At 43.0% G+C, this 22,622-nt stretch overlaps 1 protein-coding gene across 2 annotated transcripts in view; it reads right to left on the reverse strand.

Annotated features, from left to right (window-relative positions):
• hsd17b4 (hydroxysteroid (17-beta) dehydrogenase 4) overlaps positions 1-16,100 on the reverse strand; it is a 31,160-nt gene extending 15,060 nt beyond the window's left edge. Inside the window, exons 1-11 of one of the 2 annotated variants that reach the window (XM_061260838.1) lie at positions 15,894-16,100; positions 15,660-15,756; positions 11,502-11,555; positions 10,591-10,698; positions 9,140-9,199; positions 8,758-8,779; positions 8,378-8,424; positions 7,882-7,966; positions 4,406-4,593; positions 2,901-2,992; positions 1,454-1,478 (exon numbers count right to left, since the gene is read on the reverse strand). In XM_061260838.1, coding sequence (XP_061116822.1) covers positions 1,454-1,478; positions 2,901-2,992; positions 4,406-4,593; positions 7,882-7,966; positions 8,378-8,424; positions 8,758-8,779; positions 9,140-9,199; positions 10,591-10,698; positions 11,502-11,555; positions 15,660-15,717 — 739 coding nt within the window. In that variant the 5' untranslated portion in view covers positions 15,718-15,756; positions 15,894-16,100. Of the gene's footprint in view, positions 1-1,453; positions 1,479-2,900; positions 2,993-4,405; positions 4,594-7,881; positions 7,967-8,377; positions 8,425-8,757; positions 8,780-9,139; positions 9,200-10,590; positions 10,699-11,501; positions 11,556-15,659 lie in introns of both variants that reach the window. The other variant, XM_061260837.1, reaches the window with a different exon arrangement.
• Between the last annotated feature and the right edge of the window lie 6,522 nt (positions 16,101-22,622).

A 22,622-nucleotide genomic window follows, 5' to 3' on the forward strand; every position in this document is an offset into this window, starting at 1 on the left:
CAGGACCCACACACACACACACACACACACACACACAGCGTGACAGGACCCACACACACACTCATACAGGTGTGACGTACACACGCACAGTGAGACAGGACCCACACACACACACACACACGCACAGTGAGACAGGACCCACACACACACTCACACAGGTGTGACGTACACAAGCACAGTGAGACAGGACCCACACACACACACTCACACAGGTGTGATGCGCACGCACACACACACACACACACACACACACACACACACACACACACACACACACACACACACAGCGTGACAGGACCCACACACACACTCACACAGGTGTGATGCACACACACACACGCACAGTGAGACAGGACCCACACACACACTCACACAGGTGTGACGTACACACACACTCGCACAGTGAGACAGGACCCACACACACACTCACACAGGTGTGATGCACACACACACACGCACACGCACACACACACACAGCGTGACAGGACCCACCCACACACTCACACAGGTGTGATGCGCACACACACACACACACACACACACACACACACACACACACAGCGTGACAGGACCCACACACACACTCACACAGGTGTGATGCACACACGCACAGTGAGACAGGACCCACACACACACTCACACAGGTGTGACGAACACACGCACAGTGAGACAGGACCCACACACACACTCACACAGGTGTGATGCGCGCGCGCACACACACACACACACACACACACACACACACACACACACACACACACACAGCGTGACAGGACCCACACACACACTCACACAGGTGTGATGCACACACGCACAGTGAGACAGGACCCACACACACACTCACACAGGTGTGACGTACACACGCACAGTGAGACAGGACCCACACACACACTCACACAGGTGTGATGCACACACACACACACACACAGCGTGACAGGTCCCCCACCCACACACTCACGACAATACAACATCAAGTTCTTGTTTTTTTCCGTTTCCCTTTTCTATCGTTACCTTTGCAATTTTGAAGAAAAATGGAGGGGGAAAAAAGACTGAGGTCTCTTTGGGGGGGGGGGTGAGTTTAAGTAAACAAAACAAACAAAAAATACTAATGAATCATAATACATAAACCAAAAAAATAGAAGCAAAAATACATTTTCTTTATACATCCAGCTCCCATGCTTGCGTATTTACAGCACTTACCCTACAGAGCTTAATGGAAACATGATTAAGTCTATTAAGATTATTAAGTCTAATCAAAACACTGCCTGGATAGAACTAAATGGATAACATGACCCTCTAAAATGTACCTGTAATGCACTCCTGTAATTTTTGGTTTCTGAAACTTCTCTGAAGCTCCCTTCAAAAAAAAAGGCTGATTTAATGTGTTTTTTCCCCTTTTAAAACCAGGACCAAAAGCAAGGCAAACATTGAGAAACTCTGAAATTTCACTTACATTTGCCGATCCAGCCAGCTCCAGCCTGAAAACACCACATGAAGAAACGATTAGAAAGCACCTTGCACCGTTGGGGATCGAGAGTGGTGTATTCACCATTAATTCCCTAATTTCACTTAAGAGAGTCATATCATTTATTATTCTGGGCTGGAGATATACCAACAAATTGACTGGTTTCTGTCAAATTTAAATGGTCGGAATCTTCTAGAAATTATCCAAGCATTCTTTACAGAGAGGGTACCCCCACGAGACCCAATGTCGTTAAACCTAACTTGAGCCCATTTTAGTTTAACCCCTTAAGTATCACCCCTTAACACAAGCTTGAAAATGACATGCTCAAATAAAATGACTACTATTCTTGAACCCTTTTTAACAGGCATAATCCTGGTGTCTTCTGATGGTAACCCTTTGGGGTTTGTTTTCCAAGAATTACTCAAGTATTATTAAATCAAAGGTACAGAAGCTCAAACAGTCAAAAATAAAAGTGGAAGATTTTTATTTTTTATTTTTCCCACACAAAAGATTTTCTGTTTGAGTGTATTATAGTGGCAAGGCCTGGCATGCCTAGTTGAGAATACTCGAGATGCTAGAGAGACAAGACGGCCCTTGGTTGAGAATACTCAAGATGCTAGAGAGACAAGACGGCCCTTGGTTGAGAATACTCGAGATGCTAGAGAGACAAGACGGCCCTTGGTTGAGAATACTCGAGATGCCAGAGAGACAAGACGGCCCTTGGAAGTCCCCCAAAGAAAGACCTCTATTTAGAACTGGCCTTGCAACTTTGTTGTAAAATGTCAACCTTTTTGGCCATAAAATCTCAAGAGCAGTTTTTGCCAAAGCTTACCAGTCTCAGCGTGCAAAAATGCTACCGTTTCCTTACGCAGGCAAATAAATTCTGTGTTTCAAGAAAGCCTAACAAACTATACACCGTTGGAGATGTAGTGTCAACACCGTAATGCCCTGGGCCAGTGAGACTTAATGGGATAATCACTGCATGAAACTGACATTATGCTGTATGACAAATTATTTTTCAAAATGTCAAATAAAATCAGAATGGGGCCATCAAATCTAATAATCATGGAATTTTCTATAAAAGATTAGCATCAGGGGGCGTGTATGATTTAAAAAAAATATTTGGTCATGTTTCGTCGATATCATAATGTTATCATAAAGTAACAAGCAAGCAGTCATTCACTAGAAAACAAGGCCAAAATTGTTCTCTTTTATTACAGATCTAAAAGTAATTCCTGCTGTTTTAATTGCTCATTGTCGTGAGGAGCACAATGACGCGTGAACAGAGTGTGATGGTGATGTGTCCTGCTTCCCTTGTTTAGAAAAACCCCAGACAACACTCAGGAATTCGATCAGGAGACATTACGAATTAGGGAAACGCTACCCCCCCATTATCGCCGAGTGGCGCTGGCATTACCGCTATTCTCCAACTCACCTCAAACAAGCTGCCGGAGTCTGTGCACTGGTCGTGGCACAACCACAGAACTAAGGGAGCCACGTACTCTGCTTTCAAGGACTCCAAAAGATCTGGAAGGCCGGGGAATAAGGATTTTTTAAAAAGAAGAAGAAAAAAAAAAGAAAAATTTTGAGCATACTTTCGCAGATGATGTAACGACGTGGCAAACGCACGGTCTCGTTTTTCACGTAGTCACGGTTTCACAATGAGGCACCCTGCCTGTGTGATTATGGGCTTTCTGCCGTTTAACTGTCACTGTGCGTGTTAGGAGCCGCTCCAACTCCAGACACACACCTATCTCAAGATGGCTTTCACAGCAGAGAGACTCCCACATGCCGGTGTCCCTGGCTCATTTGCAGCTGAGGAAACAATGTACTACAATTCAACCCTGTGTGTATCGCTTACCTATACAACAGTGGGGAATTTTTCAGCTTGCGCCTATTACAGAAGCCAATTTGTTGGGGAGAGAATGGAAAAAAGGCACACAATGGGTCAAATAACCGTGTACTCATTTCATCTCTTGGACATTTCAAATGTCAAAATAAGCCCTATTCTTTTTGAACTGGAAAGTTACAAAATGATGAGTATCTATTTGCAGTAGGTTTTAAAAGCAGGAGATTTGGAGTCATGCTAGGTAAAAGTAGGAAAATTGCCATCCTTTCAAGCGCTGGCTTTCAATGGGGAATTGTTATACAGGTGTACTCTACAGACCTGCGTCAAATACATAATTGGACTGAAAGACTTTTCTGCGCTTGATGATCTTGCCTGGTGCAAATGAGCCAGCCAAGTGGACCACCTGCAGGGGCTTGCACTGTTTGAGAGTACTAGTGACCCGAGTGAGTAAACCTTCTACATCACACCAACATCCATCCAATTCTAATCCACTATCATCCCCCTTATTGTTGAAACTGAGCGATTTGTAAATTAAATCGAGGCAAGTGGTTTGATATACGGTCCATCAACTCGTTATATATCAAACCAAGCCCTCGTATGAAATATGGGTCCAACACACGATCCAATACAACAGATAACCGTGCAGAAATGTATTTGAATGAAAAACAATGATGTACCTCACCCAGGTCTCACACTGTACACCGCATGCTTGATGCGTTTTGCCCTCAATGACACCCTGGGGGCAGACGGACATTTTTTGTTCAATTTTACTACCAACGCTTTCATTTTGAAATAGAAAAAAAAAAGGAACAGGTTTTCCTTGAACTCCTGCACAAGAGACAATCGCACTAACCGCAACACCAAATCTGCTGGGAGCGAGAGCTGCCTTTTCAGTACAAAAGGTTTCTCCCTTTTAAAAACGAATCGATTAGCAAGCACACAGGCGCAAGATTACAACACGAGATTACCCCTTTCACCCCAGGATGCTGTTGAGGGCAAAAATATCGCCAACCACACGGCACCGCAACCCTGCTTCATAAAGGCTCAGCCGCTCCACGGAGGCGATTTGGGCGAGGGGGTGAAGCACTGACCTGGGGGCATGACCGTCTCCGTGAGGCGGGACCCAGCTATGGGGGCGATGGTGTTGCAGTGGATGTTGTACTTGCGGCCCTCGATGGCCAGCGTGTTGGCCAGCCCCAGCAGGCCCAGCTTGGCCGAGCTGTAGTTCGCCTGCCCGAAGTTCCCGTAGATCCCGGCGGCTGACGTGGTCATGATGATCCTGGAGAGAGACGTGAACCGACGTCAACCCATCCATCCGTTATCCTAACCCGCTTATCCTGAACAGGGTCGCAGGGGGGCTTGGAGCCTATCCCAGCGAAAGGCAGGAATACACCCTGGACAGGTCGCCAGTCCATCGCAGGGCACACACACCATTCACTCACACACTCATACCTACGGGCAATTTAGACTCTCCAATCAGCCTAACCTGCATGTCTTTGGACTGTGGGAGGAAACCTGAGTACCCGGAGGAAACCCACGCAAACACGGGGAGAACATGCAAACTCCACACAGAGAGGCCCCGGTCGACCGGGATTCAAACCCAGGACCTCCTTGCTGTGAGGCTGCAGTGCCACCCACCGCACCATCCGTGCCGCCCCCGACATCAATATATAGTGCAGTAACACCTTCTGCCCCAACACCTGGGGCAGCCTGTAGCCTAGATGCTAAGCTACTGTACATGACTGAGACCCAGAAGGTTGGTAGTTCAAGCCCCGGTGAAGCCACGATAAGATCTGCACTACCTTGAGGAAGGCCCTTAACCCCGCATTGCTCCAGGATTAAGGGCAGTTGTCCCCGTTTAATCAACTGTAAGTCGCTTTGGATAAAAGCGTTAGCTAAAATAACCAATTATAATTATTGGTCATGAAGTACGACACTGAGGGACTGCATTTACTTCTCTTGCTGGTTATTGTCGGAAGAAATTTTATTTTATGAGTACTATCAAAAATTAGGGCCACCTACCATCCTCTTGATTTTGGTACATTCTCTAGTTAATTTAATAAGGATTAAGCATCAGTGAGGCTCCAGTTAATTTAATAAAAAGTTCAACTTTTATTGCACACAAGTATTTCTGTATCCTTTGGAGGGACGCCTACACAATGCAAGATGAGACCCTGCATGAACAATCGCATGCAAAAAGGCTAAAAGGCACAACCGGCCACCGTGTGGAGGAAATGAAAGGCGAGCGTCAGGGCTTCGTAAACGCAGAGGGACGTTCCCCCACAGGTGTCAGGGCTTTGTAAACGCAGAGGGACGTTCCCCCACAGGTGTCAGGGCTTTGTAAACGCAGAGGTACGTTCCCCCACAGGTGTCAGGGCTTTGTAAACGCAGAGGTACGTTCCCCCACAGGTGTCAGGGCTTTGTAAACGCAGAGGTACGTTCCCCCACAGGTGTCAGGGCTTTGTAAACGCAGAGGTACGTTCCCCCACAGGTGTCAGGGCTTTGTAAACGCAGAGGTACGTTCCCCCACAGGTGTCAGGGCTTTGTAAACGCAGAGGTACGTTCCCCCGCAGGTGTCAGGGCTTTGTAAACGCAGAGGTACGTTCCCCCACAGGTGTCAGGGCTTTGTAAACACAGAGGTACGTTCCCCCACAGGTGTCAGGGCTTTGTAAACGCAGAGGTACGTTCCCCCACAGGTGTCAGGCAGCTCTGAGCCAAGGCTGCGACTTTGCAAATAATACAGCAACATTTTATTGGAGAGTGTCTGGAACAAACCTTGGGCATAGCCATGGCTAAGATGAATTTCTTTTTTTACTCAACCCATTGTAGTCTTTCTTTTTATTTCATGTGGGTTTGAGTTCCAGACCTTAAGCCAGCATGCAGTCCACTCTGTGCTATGATTACATTACAGTTATTGTGCTGACTTGCAGTTGACTAAGCAAGGGACAATTCCCCCGGGAGCAATGTGGGGTTAAGGGCTTTGCTCAAGGGCCCAACAGGCTACAGGCTGCCCTTGAATGGAAAAACATATTGCAATACGTAGTACCAACTGACAAATCCACATCTACTGATTCCTCCATCCAACTATGTTACCTTGCTAAGCAGTCCTGTGCTCTAAAGCTTTACATATACAACAATGCACAACAGATCAGAGTTCTTCATAGTTTTCAATTCAAATATCAAATGAAAACACCACACACACACGTACATGTAAACAAACGCATAAACGTGTGCTTTTTATACAACTGCTTTCTGTAGAGTTGGTGATCATTTTGGCCTTCTGCACAAAAAAAGGACCTGAATAAAACAATTTGGAATTCTTTCAAAATTTCATCACGCCACCTGCTTACAATTGGCAGTAAATTCAGGTTGCCTCAAAAATTTAGCATGGACATGGATGATAGGGATGCCACCTACATCTGCACCTACATGGATGCCAGGATAGATTACTAACATTTTTCATAATTTATAGTATGAATAATATGGAGTATACATATAATATCCCACATCCAACAAGTACTATTTTTAGGCTCTCCCTAGGTGCACATAAGGTAATGTTTTTTTCTGCTGTTTTTAGATCATGGTTTGCTGCTGGAATTTATCTGCGAAACCATGTCTAAATTCTGTCAAACACGCTCCATCTGTAATACTGCAATTTGTTCAGAAGTGCATGAACTCGGATTATCCTGACTTTAACTGCGCGCTTTTAAACACGACTCATTTCACAACTCCTCGTAGCCACATAATTATGGCCTCAGAACACAAGCGGGGGGACAATGAGGGCATTTGACTGGGTACAAAAACAAGTTGAATTGTGCATGACCAAACTGAGGTGCTTAAAGAAATCCCTCTGTGAAAACTGACATCTACGTAAAAAGTTAATGAAAGTGGTTATAGGCAGAGCCACAAATGCCAAACCTGACCTCAATGACAACTTGGCCAACTGAAGCTAACGTAAACTCACGGGAAGCGGCCACCTCCACCAGAAGTTAACGTCTGTTCGATGGTAGTTTTTCTCCTGAGGAATGTGGTTTATGATTATGGTTGCCTATTGACCATCTCAGACACTAAAACGCTTTGATTGATGTGAATTGGACCAATAATTATAGAGAACGACATAACGGCACAACGTCCCTGTGTTCGGGAGACCGTGTCATCTCATGACGGTCCGAACACTGCCGTAGAAGCCTGTCCTGTTCGTAGTCTGTCGTTAGCAACAGCTACCCCACCACAATGTCACATGTGGAGCCTTATCCTCATGTCACTCTATGCTGAAATGGATCGAGTATGTGACTCGTACCAAGTTTTTATGAAAAAAAAAAAAAAACTCCTTGGGCACCAAGGAGTGAACAGTTTTCCTCTGTCATGCATTGAGCACTAAGGAAAGGCTATATAATCAGTGTGGTTATATGCAGAGCGGCAAAAACCAAACCTGACCTCAATGACAACTTGGCCTATTGAAGCGACCCAATTTTGAAGTCTGAATTTATCAGCAGCATTGGCCACCAAAGCGTGAACATTTTCCCTCTGTTCCCTTCACTGGCCCAGAGTTCACATTGAGCATTACCTGCCATACTTCTGGTTCTTCATGTGGTCCCAGGCCGCACGGGTGACCTGGAAAGAGCCTCTCAGATGCACTCTGTGGATTAGGTCTGACGAGCAAGGGAACAGGAAAATTAGAACAATCACTATAAATCATGTTTTGACTCATTGCTTAAGTGTGCCTTCTCGTGGATAAGCTAACCTTGATATGATAGGATTAGTCATGTCTGCATGCCACCCCCATTGCCATCCCAGACAGATAAATGCCTTTGACACACTTTCAGCACAAATGCAATTCAATTTTAATGAACAGGTTAATCCCTACAGCAGTGATCTTCACTCATGGCCCTGGAGAGCTGCAGGGTGTTCTGGGTTCAGCAACCGATTCAGACCCAAGAAACGGGGTGAGTCAAGTCTTTCATTGATCAATTAAGCGGTGAGTAACAATGAAAGCCGGCACACCCTGCGGCTCTTCAGGACCAGTGAAGATCACTGCCCTGCAAGATATCAGAGAAACTTACCCCAATCCAAATCACTGGTCCTGCCAAAGGAGCGATCACGTAGAATCCTAACAGGGAAAAGGTTTATAATATTTTGTAAGATTAAAGAATCACCACTTTAAGATAATCAAATCAGAAATACCAGAGACATAAAATTAGTAGAACACATACTCAATTTGATATCTCATCATTATTTGGCAGCTGAGAAGTTTGCACTAAATAAGCTCAATCATGAAATCACAACTAGTATAGGTCATGACAGTCCTACAGCAATGACTATTACTCTCATAGACAAAACATTTTCCATTCACATAAGACAATTTGTTTTCCTGGAATGAATGGAATGCACGGAACCGTTTCATAACCAAATGAAATCAAGTATTCAAATATGTGTTACTTACCCAGCATTATTTATCACAATATCTGAAAAAAAAAACATCCAAAGTATTACTATTTTTTGAAAGAATGCAGTCAGTCAATTTTATGAATGGTCAAAGTAATATCTCTATTATAGCAAGCAATATTAAATAAGTAGTTATACATACATTAATTCATATGGAAACAAATTCCAAATATGTTACCCTGTTACGGTGGCGTAATGTGTGAAATGTAGTTTTTTTTACAGAGGATTTTTCTTAAAGGCAACTGAAGGAGTGCACCAAAAGAGCAATCATGGTGACTCGTGAACAGCATAGCCAAAACATGAAGTCATCGCCCTACTATTAGTTTCTGTGCCCAATGGGAGCAATTTTAAGCCTTTAATCTGAACCCTTATTAAAATACCTATTCTTCCAAAAGCATCCAGGGCTGTCTGGACCAGCTTATCTCCATTTTCCACAGAATCTGGAAGGTAAACACAAAGCCCGAACAGATATGGTGAAGCAGAGTCATGCTGATGTTATTTAGTTTCCCTGCTGATCTCTGAATTCACCGCAAAAATACCTTCCTAGCCCCAATCACCAGCTTTGTACATTTCAAAAGTAGCATAGCTTCATTGGCAAATGGTTATTGATCCAAACAGCATTCATATTGAATCCTTGGGGACTTTTCTGATTAACCCTTATTTCCTCACATTGAACAGTTGGCTATTTAGCCAAGGCAACAGACTGGATTCAGAAACAGAAACGCAAGCAATCCCAGCGCTATGGATTTGGGATGTCTACACAGGAAAGTAATCATATATAATGCAGTATCCTTGACATTCGCCAGGGTGACCTCAGTATCTAATCTCATTACACTTAACCTTCTAGAATGAGGTCCCTCCACTGAACGAACCACACCCTTTGCGGTACATGCTTAAGCAAAGCAGAACTAGACGAAATGGAAGATTTTCTTTTTCCCGTTTTTTAAATTTGTATAATTTATCCACTTGAGTAGATAGTCATCCGTCAGGAAGAGAAATGAACTGGCTCTCTGCTGAAAAATAGAACAGATGATGAAAAATGCAAAACTCACTAAAGACTCTTTTCAGCTGTGGTTCTTTGATACAAAAAGAATTGTAGAAACGAGTAGAACTTTTACATCAGACTCACTGCGGATGGGAAAAACAAAGTGCTCATATTAAGCAGTTTAACAAAGGCTAACACTGTAATTGTAGACGGAACATACTACATGTGACTGCCTTATCTTTCTCCAAGTGTTCACACTCACATTCTACTGCTCAACCGATTGCACCCTATATTAGTTACTTATATTAGTTACTTATGGGTCGCCCTTGCAGGTTGATCTACACACTATTGATGGTGCAAAAGCAATAGCCGTAACTGAAGCCCTTCTCAATATTTCCTGCAGAAAAACCCAAAACATACCACTTAACATAGTTATTTCACAACCATGTAGCTCTGTACACTTTGCTATCACCTAACCTTTGAAAGATCACATTATCTTCAGGTGGTAAAAAATTAAGTCCATCAGGTCAAGTGACAAAAAAGACCAAAGAAAGACTGGGGAGCATGGGCCGGTAATGGAACCGGTTTTTATTTTTAAGTTGGTGACATATGATAATAAACGAGACTTGTGCATTTTGTGTGTGTTGAGTGACGTCTGAAGAAGGCATATGCTATGCCCATGAAGCAATTAGCTTTTTTTATTATTAGATTCAAATGGAAAAAACAGAATCTGGGGCATCTGGATGAATGGTTGCTCTCAAGGTAAAACCAAAAAGGAAAAAACTGAATTCAAAACATTTCCACAGTGAGCATGTATAATATTTGTAACAGACATTCACTACATACCATAGTTTGCTACTGCCTTCCCTCCCTTGGCCTTAATCTCTTCCACCACTTTATCTGCAGCTGAAGAACTCTTCCCGTCTCCTTTAATATCTCCTCCAAGGTCGTTCACTGGAGAGGAAACAGAACCGGCGTGTAAAGTCTCGTTCTGAAGTGGGCGCCATCTTCAGATACAAGCCGTATGGGAGGTATAGATTGTTAAAAATTTAAACAAGCCTTGGGAATCATTTCTTTCCTCGCAGGAAATAATAAAACACGTTCAAGACTCCAGAGTCTGTCTCAACACATAAATGAATAAATTACCAAACCTCAGCCTTCATAAATTCCCTCAATATTCTGCTCCCATTTTATTACAATTATACAGAACAATAGATATAAATGAACTTTGAGAAGTGTTACCTAGTATTCAAATTAGAATGGCTATGAGCACAGCTGTTGCATAAATTATTCATTATAGCCTGTTACATGCCAACACATTATAGGCCTTGAATATTAATTGAGATATGACGACACTTCACCACAAAAATCAATGGAAATCTTTTCAAAGGAAGCCTACTAATTCTGCAACAACTGTACACCCGTGCATTTGTATTTGCATGGACTAAGGAATGCACAAAACTGTACTACTACCAGGACCTCCTTCCTTTCTTATTTTGTTGATTTCCAGGGGGACAATTATAAAGTTAATGTGAGCAACAAGAATTAAAGGTACAATGATATGAAGGGATTTACAATGGTCTTGTAACAATGTTTTAACACAAAAATCTTACCTACTGTACCTTTAAGTTTAAAATTGACTGTGACTTGACTGGGCTGATCATCGTACCCCACCACCCAAGCAGCATGTTCGCAGCCATGTCATTTACTTTGATGCCCACGGTCCAGTCCGTTCCACAGCACGAGTTCAGACTTACCTACAACGGAGGCCCCTCGCTCACCAAAGGCCAATGCATATGCTCTCCCAAGCCCTGTCGATAAACAGCCAACACAGTTACCAACTGTTGAACTACAGTAGGTATGCAATAGTTGAAATTCTTAAACGATTCACATGGCTATCCATAACCGTCAATAAAGATGTAAAAGCTACATTTCATAGCAATGAATATCAGAAGCAAACAGCCATGTATTTTGATGCATTTTCTTATAAAGTGTATGATGTATGGTGTATGAAGCCTATGCCCATATCATTCCCCAGGTGATCACTGCATAAGGGAACCAAGTTCTCACCAGGGTAAGTAAAGATTAAATGAGAAATTACAAATAATTTTCAGCATTTGCAACAAAAGGTTACTGGGACCATTGTCGTGAGCCACGGACCCCTTGCCGAGCTCAGACCTCACGTTCCCACGAGCAGTACCTCACCATGAGGTGTCTCGGGGACAAACTCAAGTACTCCGAATGTTCTGGAGCCCTGGTAAGTTCTACTGAACTTCCAGCCCAGTCTCGAAGTGAAGGGTGTGATGCAAATCTGATATTCGATGTCCTGTATTCAATGTATTCCTCTAAAGAATCGTTATCACATATGATTATAGTAAGATATACTTTATTATAATCAATCAAAAGAATAGTTATACAGATTACAGTGTAAATATCATCTTTTCAGTTTGCTGATCACATGCAAGTTACATATACCCCTTTAGCTCTTTCTAATTTACCTTTCCACCATGATGTTTAAAAGTCAAGGTACACCCCTCAAATACCCATCCTCCTCTTTGGCCTTTACCTTATCTTATGGCTCCCCCTTCACGGAGATAAAAGCTACTGAACTTCCATTAATACAATGGGTACGAACACCCCTAAAGTCTACTACTTATTTAGATCGTATATAGTATCTTACTAAAAAATAAAAGACATAAAAATGAAAGGAAACGTATAATGTATTACTTCTATGTATTACTTTTCCTACTTCTACAAGTAATATAGATTATAATTACCACCCATGCCCTAAATAGCCATCTCGTTTTCTGCGGGATTTAATCCCTCCTCCTTGCTGTTGATGAGCTCTTTGAACAGCTGCATTGGTTTGGGAATCTGGGGCAGGATCAGGACCCAGACTTTCGAAAGACGTGACTTTGCACTTCGTACTTCTCCTGCCTGTTGTATGGGATGTGCACTGGTATGTCTTCGAACACGTCGGGGGGTTTTGCAGTGCAGCCGCAGCATGTGCCTCTCCTCACTGACACTGAGGTTAGGGGGGAAGGCTTCAGGTTCTTGCGTGGGTCCAGCAGGAAGGTGTTCTGTAGCGTGGAGAAACCCCGCGTCCCGTCTGTTGGCCTCCAGGTGCAGTTCACGGCTCCAAGCATGTCGTAAAAGCCCTTTAACTCTTTCACAAGCTTTTCTGTATGATGAGGGATGCGCATGAACACCTCTTCGACATCAGTCCCGCTGCCACAACTCTTGGGCTGAGTCCACACCGCGTACGTCACTCCTCTCTCCATATCCATATCCTGGAGTGGCGCGCAGAGGGAGCGCGCCACTCCAGCTTGACTACAGCTGTCTTGCGTTGCTCTCTCTTCAACAGCCCTTAGATATCTTGTGAAGCAAAATTCTAAGATCCCATCCTAAGGTCTAAAAGCTTATTCCTTATATATCTTTTTTGCATAGAAAAGTGTACCTTTTTGATAAGAAATGTCCCCAATATTTCAAGCGGGAAGACATTTATCTCTTATGCAACTTGTTTTTTAGTGACCATATTCATCATTTCTGTTTTTCCCACTGTCATTTTCTCATACCTCAAAAGAAATTTCCCCAATACTTTATCTCATGTGCCCCTCCGGTTGGGAATTTCCACCATCTTAATATACGAGTGGAAAAACACTAGCTCTTATGTAATTTTTTAATGAACCTATTCATCACTGGTATTTGTCTCCCTGTCATAATCTCTCCTTGGACTCTCTCCAAACTTTGACTTCATACAAGCCAGAAGTTAGTGCCCTCCACCATCCATTTTTTTTCGTTAGCCAGGCATTGTGCCCCTCCCCTGTAGGGTTGGGGTATTCTCAGTCAGAACTTTAACCTTGCTCCTTAAAACCCTAAATCTAAGTCCCCCGACTTCAGACTCCTCTACTGACAAGTATGGCTGCTCATTATCTCTGAACCACATATTTTTCTTCTTACGGGCGTTCTTACTACCACCTCGATGGCGTGTGCGAGGTGGTAGTAGGTTAACAATGCATTCCTTCCAAACCCATCCCCCGTCAATCTCTCATCAGGGGGGCCTAGGGCCGGGTCCTCGACACCATGCTGACCTGGGCTAACTCACACCCATATCTCACCTCCCTTTCTTAAGCAAGATTATAGAAAAAATTATACAGTTATTATAAATTATTCTCATTAAAAATTCTATTCTTGAGAAATTTCAGTCTGGCTTCCTATCAAACCATAGTACTGAAACTGCTTTAGTCAAGGGAATCAATGAGAGGAGTGTGTCTGCTGGTGGCGTGTCTGTGATTGGTCCATTTGGTCTCAGTGCTGTATCTGAGCTGAGGATCATAACATCGTAATACATTGACTTGAAAAAGGTCTCAGGAATAGTTTTTAAATGGTAGGTGTCATATTGAGCAGGTATACACTCCGTGGTCACTTTATTAGGTAGACCTATACCAGACCAGCTTGTGATGCAAATATTTAATCAGCCAATCATGTGGCAGCAACTAAATGCATAAAAGCATGCAGAAATGGTCAAGAGGTTCAGCTGTTTTTCAGACCAAATGTCAGAATGGGGTATAAAATGTGATCAAAGTGACTTTGACCGTGGAATGATTGTTGGTGCCAGACAGGGTGGTATCTCAGAAACTACTGATCTCCTGGGAACTGGCACAGTCTCTAGAGTTTGCAGAGAATGGTGCAAAGCATCCAGTGAGCAGCAGTTCTGAGAGCAAAAACTTGTCTGACCTAGAGGAGAAGGGCTAGACTGGTCAAAGCTGACAGGAAGGTGACATAAGGCAAATAGCCTCGCATTACAACAGTGGTATGCAGAAGAGCATCTCTGAACACACAACGGCCTTTAGCAGCCTGTAGCTTAGTGGTTTAGGTACAGGACAGGGTGGTTCAATCCCCAGTGTAGCCACAATAACATCCGCACAGTCGATGGGCCCTTGAGCAAGGCCCTTAACCCTGCATTGCTCCAGGGGAGGATTGTCTCCTGCTTAGGCTAATCAACTGCACGTCGCTCTGGATAAGACAAATGCTTTTAATGTAATGTAATGTAACATCGCATCGAACCTCTAAGTGGATAGGCTACAGCAGCAGAAGACCAATACGTGAAAAAAAACGTCTAATAAATATCTAAAAGTGCTCAGTGAGTGTATGTTTTTGTTTTACCGCCGGGGATTCCTTAGGGATCTATTACTGGTCCTTTACTCTCACTTTTATGCTTCCCCTTTGGAAAATCGGGGTAATCAATGCATCCACGAAACATGATTTATTTGTATGTATGGTCTAAATCTGAATCTGGACATTGTTTTGCGCAACGTTACCTTTAACACAGTGCCAGATAACAGCGCACTTTGCTCTACTTATGCAGTCAGTATTGCAACTTTGGTTGTAGCAAATGCTGTGACATTGACGATGTAAGCTGCTATAACTAGCTCATTTGACGTTACTCAGCTGTCATTTTGTTGACATGTTAACGGTAATATTGTGAAAAGCAAGCTACATCTATCTATTCATCGACACTGCTTAGACAAACCGCTTTCAAAGCCAAGTTAGCTTGCCTTGCAACGTCTTTGCATGCTCGGTTGTTGGCACACCAACACAAGCACGTTGTTGTTGTTGTTGTCTCGACTTTGCATTTGCTCACTATGCTAGCTGTTGAACAACTAGCAAATGTTAGCTGGCGAACACTTGTTTTGCATGCTTACTGCACGTATCCGCACATAAACGTGCATTATGCTATAAAATGACATTGCTAGTTAGCTAGTGTTGCTCTCAGATGCAGATTACAGGCCGCAGACAATTCATAGGTTCCCAAGCGAATAAGGTGAAGTTAGCACGAGCTAACTAACGTTATTTTTATTTTGTGGCGTCTAGCTTGCTAGCTGAATACTTGGTAGTAAATAAATGTTACACACCTCCACCAGCTCCAGTAACCAGCACAACTTTCCCATCGAATCTCAACAGCGAGGACATGATGACAAGGGGTCAGTGATGGTGACAGCTCTCCCAGAACTTAACGCACAGACCGATTTCCGGCGACAACAACAACAAAGTCAGTTAACGTTAAATTCGCTTTTCAATGAACAGAAAAGGCTAGATTAATTTTGCCTATCTAGCTAGTCATTTGCTACATAGCTAACGCTCCTTACTTCCGTCTTCTGTCTCTTCGGGAATAGCTGCCTATATAGTTAATATTGCATACAAGCAAAACCTTACTACTTTTCTGTCACCGATGGCGTGAGACTAGCTTTAGATAATGTATTTTTATATAATTAAATAACTGATTGACAAAGGGTGGCTGTGGATTTGAAGGTTCAAATGAATCTAATAAGAACTAGTGCTAAGTGCGTCTCTGACGCATGCGCACAGTTTATATCAATGTGTAACAATGTAGCAGGTAGTACAAGCTACGGAACGGCGCAGTGGTTTTAAAACTGTAAGCTGGTTTGTGTCAAAGGCAACTTCTTGATCTAAGTGGATGGACATTTCTACCGTGTGTTTAAACTTATTTTAATACAATGCACACTTTGCTAGTGGCCATTTGCTGTCAGTAAACTATTAATCTGACATAGATGGATTCAGGTTTCCACAATCTCAGCAAACCGAACCCAACTGATTTCATCTGTCAATTCGTAATTGAATCAATTAAAAATGGATCCTCTTTCAATTGGATTTATTTGTCACATGCAGCACATAATTAAAGCCCAATTTGGTACGACTGACTGAGGATTTTTTTTTTTTAGGGCATACGGAACTATTTCTGATATAATGTGTACTTAAGGGGATACATCATCGTTCAGTAGACTATAAACCTCTCTAGTTAATTATCAGCTCATTTATACTCATTATAGAGCTTGTTATGGTTGGAACAAAAAGCAGCATGCAGAATGGGTCCCCAGGACTGGGTTGGAAAAGGATTGACCTCGCCATTAGGGGAAGCTACACATACTGAAGACTTCCCATAGCAAAAAGATTTGTCTTACAGTCATTTATTTGTGCAATATCCATAGCATAATTCTGATGTGTGTGTTTTATTATAATTCGTTTTGTTCATGTTGTTGTTTGACTCCATCAAATATCACTTCACCATAAGTTTGTAAAATGTAATACAAAGCAAAAGTAGGCTATGGTGTTGGCAACTTTATTATTTATAGTTTTCCTTAATACAGTCAGCCTTAGCATACCACAGGGGTGCACACTCCTGGAGAGCAGGGCTGCATCAATTACATTAGTTTTGGTTTTCTGAGAGGTCTTAAAATCTACACTTGTTCACTCCTGTACTTTTTTTTTTAGGATACACTTGCAGTCTATGCTTGTAGCTGGTCCCTTGTACAAATGTCAGATTAAGATAATGATTGATTGTACTAAATTAATAATTAAAAGTAGAGAATGGATTGGCCTTTTTTGTGCACCTCTTACCCCTGGTTTAACGCTGGAATCCCACTTCACATTCTAATTGTACATTCAAATAAAATTATTTTCAAAATAAAATTATGTACCACCTCCTGTTGTAGCTCTCCTTATTATAAAATTATTTTACCATAGCATTTACCCTTTGTCAATAACCCTGTTTCCGTTGCTCATGGAACTGTAAGCAATAGCATCCTAAAGTATGTCCTGATCTGTACCCTCAGAACCAAAGATGCTTTGAAAACCAACACTTGCTTGGTTGGCCATTTAAGCAGTCTAAATTGGCTCTATCCTTTTATCCCTGCTTGCAACATTCTCCCAAAATAAATCATGTCCAAATGATGAAAAGCCATCAAGTAAATGTCACACCTTCGTAAAAAGATTGCTCCTGACAGAAAACCACAAGGTCAAACGCCCTCCTTTCAGAATCACAAAAACCATGTCCACTACAATCAGAGTTTCACAGCCTCTGAGTGCCTTCAAATGAAGTGATAAAAAAAATCCATTCTCCTGTTGAACCAGTCCTGTTCCTTTATCTCTCTCATTGAGAGAGTGTAGCCCATCATATAATCACCGGATGGCACCTCCTATATCTGCCACCTTTTCAGATAAATTTGATCCATGAGGAAGCTTTAATGGATTGTAGGTCCCTAAATTTGTCATTGTGTCTGTACACCATGTCTCTACTCAATGTCTTCAGCTAAGGTAGATGATGGACTCAAATTCAGGCTCCAGAGAGGGACATTGCCTTTCGTAGTGGACATTCACCTGCTCACCCATGTTCCTGGACTGTAATACATGAGGATTGCGTTCGACATACACTATAATCTGTCTCCTTGGCCTCCACATCGGTCATATTGGCAATGTGGGGGATTTTGATGGCAATGTGGGGGATTTTGATGGCAATGTGAGGGATTTTGATGCACTGGCTGTTACCTTTGGTAGGGTTGTGCCCATTGCTTCTTCGATATACAGTAAATTGTCTTTTGATATGTTTTAATATATATATTGTTAACCAATACATATGAGGCTAGTTAAATGCTAAAGTATTGCGACAGTAACACAATCCAGCAATGAATATGAGGTTAAAGTGCAGAATGTAAAATGTTTTTAGTTTTTTTTTCAAATTGGGTGATCAGTGTAGGGATTATAGCCCTTTTCACATTTCCCTCCATTTTAGGGGAGTAGATGTAATGGCTGTGTATCTTTGCATCATTAGTCCACTTCCTCAAAAACTATTTGAATTTAGATTTTACGTCATCGTGTACCAGTGCGTATGTCTATAAAATGTCAATTTTCCGCTCACCTCCACTTCACTGCAATCAATATCCTTTCACACAGAGGAGCACATTCGATTCACCAAAAAACCTAAGATGTTCAGCTTTGACGCGGTTGTCATCAACTTGGAAACTGTCTACTCCAGTGGTGCCCGAGATTCCTACTCAGAATGATGACATTTATAGCTGTTCAATAGGACTTTTCCTAATTGGAACTCGGAAACTGCTGACTTCCGAAATGCCATGAACGCATAAGTCAATTTCTCTTCCCACTGTATTAGTTCATTTTATTCTGATCCTTTAGAAGCTGTTCAGAGAGGCCTCGCTGTGCTCTATCTGTTTAATTTAAGCACTGACTAAACACTGCTTGTGCTTCTTAATTTACATTAGTCTGGTTGGTTTCTGCTGTGGATTTGGCATATTACGCCAGAATCTTGTGAACAAATGTGTCATGAATAATCAACAAGACATGTACAAAAATTACTCCAACCTGTCCAAACACACCTGACTCATTATCTCTGCTTAATTCATGTCTATCCAGGTGTGTGTGATTATTCATACTCAATTATGTGGCAGCAAACTAATTTGTTGAAATCTGATGTTCAGATTTTGTACCAGCACATGTTGTCATTTAAATTAGGCCTTACTGAAAGTTGAAAAGGGAACTGAAAGAAGCCCATAAGTTGCGATGGCTATTTGTTTAAATGTTTTATTAACTAATTCACTCATTTTTCAAACATTCCTATGTACAGTATGTGAATGTTGGCAAAGCACACACACGCGCACACACAATGTAAATTGGCAAAGGAGAAATTCCGTACAGATATTAGGAAGTATTTTTTTAAACAGCAAGTGGTCAATGTGTGGAATAGCTTGCCAGTACATGTAGTGGAGGCAGAAACACTGGGGGTTTTCAAGACCAGGCTTGATATGGTGTTAGATTCTATGTAGCGTTTAGGCAAACGAGGCAGTAGGAAAAGGCAAGCATTGCTGGGGTTCTTGCCATTACCTTATGTTATGTTATGTTATGTTAATGCTGTTTAAAAATAAATATTTAATTCCTTCTTACTGTCTTGGTTTGGACCACCTCAAGAAGGCGCTGTCTGATGCACCGCACCAAACAGGTAGTTCCTGCAATGGCCACCACTCCTGTGAGCTTCTCCTACCGTGATGAGGACGTTCTGTCTACGGCAGCCTCCTATATCTGGTTTTATGACCGGGAAGCGATCGAGGATGAAACTCTCATGTGTCAGATGTTCCAGGGGACAGCTGCCACATAAGTGATAGCAGGCATGCAGAATAGTCCTTTGTACTGAAATAATTGAGGAAATGAGAATATAAAATAATACTCAGTACTGTGCAGAGGTCTTAGGCACCCTAGACTTTATTATATATATGTTAATTGTTTTGTGTGTGTTGTGTGTTAGTATAAAAAAACACTTCCAAATATTCATTTTCCAAAATATTTAATTTTACAGAGACATTTTTGTATTTCAAAAACAGATTACAGTAAGCAATTGACTACTTTTTACATAAAAACTTGATCAAGGCTGTCTGAGATCAGAAGCAAGGAGCCAACCAAAGTCTGCAGAAGAACTGTGGCAAGTTCTCCAACATGCTTAGAACAACCTCCCTGCTGATTGTCTTATAGAACTGCAGGACAACGATCTCAGAGAAGTGATGCAGTTTTAACGCCGAAGGGTGGTCACAAAAAATATTGATTTGATTCAATTTTTAACTATTCTGCCAAATTTCTAAAATGTAATGTAAAATCTATAGTACGTTTATTTAGGACCTTTCAAGACTTTTGCACAGTACTGTATTAAATAAGGCAAGTGCTCCCTATTGGTCCCAATACTGCCTCCCTCATTCTTCCACTGATGAAGCCCCCAAATGGATGCCTGCACTCCCCGGATACTATGCCGTACGACGGACATTCTCCTCATGAGGACCCTTGACACAGCAGCCATGAAGGCGATTCTATATCCCACCTTATTCTGGCGTTATCCCAGACTCAATGGGCATCAGGTGATGCAGCAGCTCCCACACTGTCCTGCATCGTGGCAGCCATTTTCTTCAGGGAACTTAGCAGGTCATGTCGATGATGACGCTGGCGTGTCGCCAGGTCTGGCTGTCTTAATCCCCCTTGCTGGAGGCAGGGCTGCTCATCCAGGTGGCTAAGTGAGGAGCCCACTCTTGATGGCGTGTCCTGCCTGATTGGCACCGTCAGGCCACAGCTTGCATACATACTGCTCTCCAGTAGTCGCGGAGATGCACTCCCGGGCCTCCAAGGCGTTGTCCTGATGCCTTGTTTTGCCGGCTGTCGGATGTTTCTCCCAGCATCACTTAAGTTAACTGCCATCCCAAATCACGGATGATGGAATTAGGAGTTCCTCATACCGGGTAAGCAAGTTGTCTTCCTGGGGAGGACACTGGACTCTCAGTTTGAGAGCTTCCCTGTCCAAAGGTTGTGTAGAGGTCATACTCCACTCCAAACTGATCCCTCATTTTCAGAGGTACAAAACGTTGAGTTCGGACTCTTCCTCCGACTGCTCCACAAGCTGACATCAAGCGGCATCAGCAGTAATACCATTGCGCCCTTCCATCCTTGCATCCCATACAGGCGAAGCTGAACGGTCTACACAAGTGCCACAAAAAATGTAGGGCTCTGAGTAGACTGGTGTGAGCCTGTGCGTTCCCATTGGAATGAGTCCATCCTGTTGGGAACTGGTACACCTTTCGGGCCCTTCAGCTCTTCAGCCTCAGAGCCATGCACTTGCCTGGCGTGTTCAATTTGGTAGGCTTGACGCCTTCCCCGGGGGGAATGGAGTCTCCACCCAGGGGTGGTGGAACAGATCTGGATCCAATTTGGCGAGGCCAATGCGTGTTGTTTCCCTCCGAGAGGATGACGCTCCCTCCTGTGCTTCTCCTTAGAGGAGGCATCCGGCCTGCACGGTCAGGATGCTCTTGCCCACGCATGACCAGACGGCCTTCTGTACATATTTCCTCCAATACCCTTCTGAACCTTTAAACCCCCCCCCCCCCCCAAGTGGAGAAGGGCTTGGCATGCGAGAGTAACTGTGCCTGGTGAAAGCACTGAAGGCATACGTTGGAGCAATCGCCAGCCTTCGTTGGTCTGACAACCTCTTAGTCTGCCATGATGGTCGCACCATTGGCAGAGCCCTATAAAGGCAGGGGCTGCCCAAGCGGATTGCTGTGGTTAATGAAGCTGCTCGCTGTGCGGTTTCAGTGCTCGTGCTACCAGCGCCCTTGCAGTCATAAGATGGATGTAGGTATGAGTCGTCCAAATGTGCTTAAGCACCATCTCTGACGGTAAGAAGGAATTAAATAGAAAGAAAGTTATGCATGTAAACAGGGTCTGGTGACCAGATCGGAGGTCAGAGTTCCAGGTCATAGTGCATACTACTACTGCTAGTCTACTACTACCAACTACAAAGTCTAATGAAAACAAAGTCTTGGAAAAATGGATCTATAGCTACTGAACAGTTAAGTGCTGATTGCCCCTTGAAACTGTATCCCTTTTTTGTTTCATAAACAGTGCACTGCATTTAGGTTTTATGCCTTGTTGCGCATGTGTTGTGAACAATTGCTAATCGGTTGGTAGGGTAGGCCTCCCTAGTTTCGAACCTATACTTTGCACATTGTAGTGTTTTAATTACGACAGCTTCCGTCAACATGCAGAACTGTGTTCAGCAGTGCAAATGCAATTCGTTACGCACGCAGTAGCGGTTTGACTCTGATATTAAGTTTCTTTGATTTAATTGTGACAGTCGACTCCGAGTCATGCCACATGGAGGGTTATTCGATTATTGTAGCCTCGTTCGAGCGCATCCCCCCGCCTCCACCCACCGCCCCGCCCCCCACTCCCACTGTGTCCTTTATGCACAGGCTATATGATTTTTTTTCGTGAGTGTTGACTAAGTAATTACTCTACAACAAACTACTGTTGCATTATATACTATATTTTATTATCAATGGCAGTCTGCTATACGTGCCTGAATGTTGGAAAACTATACTACTGTCGGCCAAGACATCACTTTTCAATTCATACACTGGACCGGAAAAGCCTGGTGATGCAGCCCATTTTCATTACATATCAGCCCTGCAGTTGTTACGAATGCCATCAGATGAAGGATATGCCATTACTGCAGCCGGGTTCCCCATTGAAAT

The sequence above is a fragment of the Conger conger genome, chromosome 11, assembly GCF_963514075.1.
Source record: "Conger conger chromosome 11, fConCon1.1, whole genome shotgun sequence".
Lineage (NCBI taxonomy): Eukaryota > Metazoa > Chordata > Actinopteri > Anguilliformes > Congridae > Conger > Conger conger.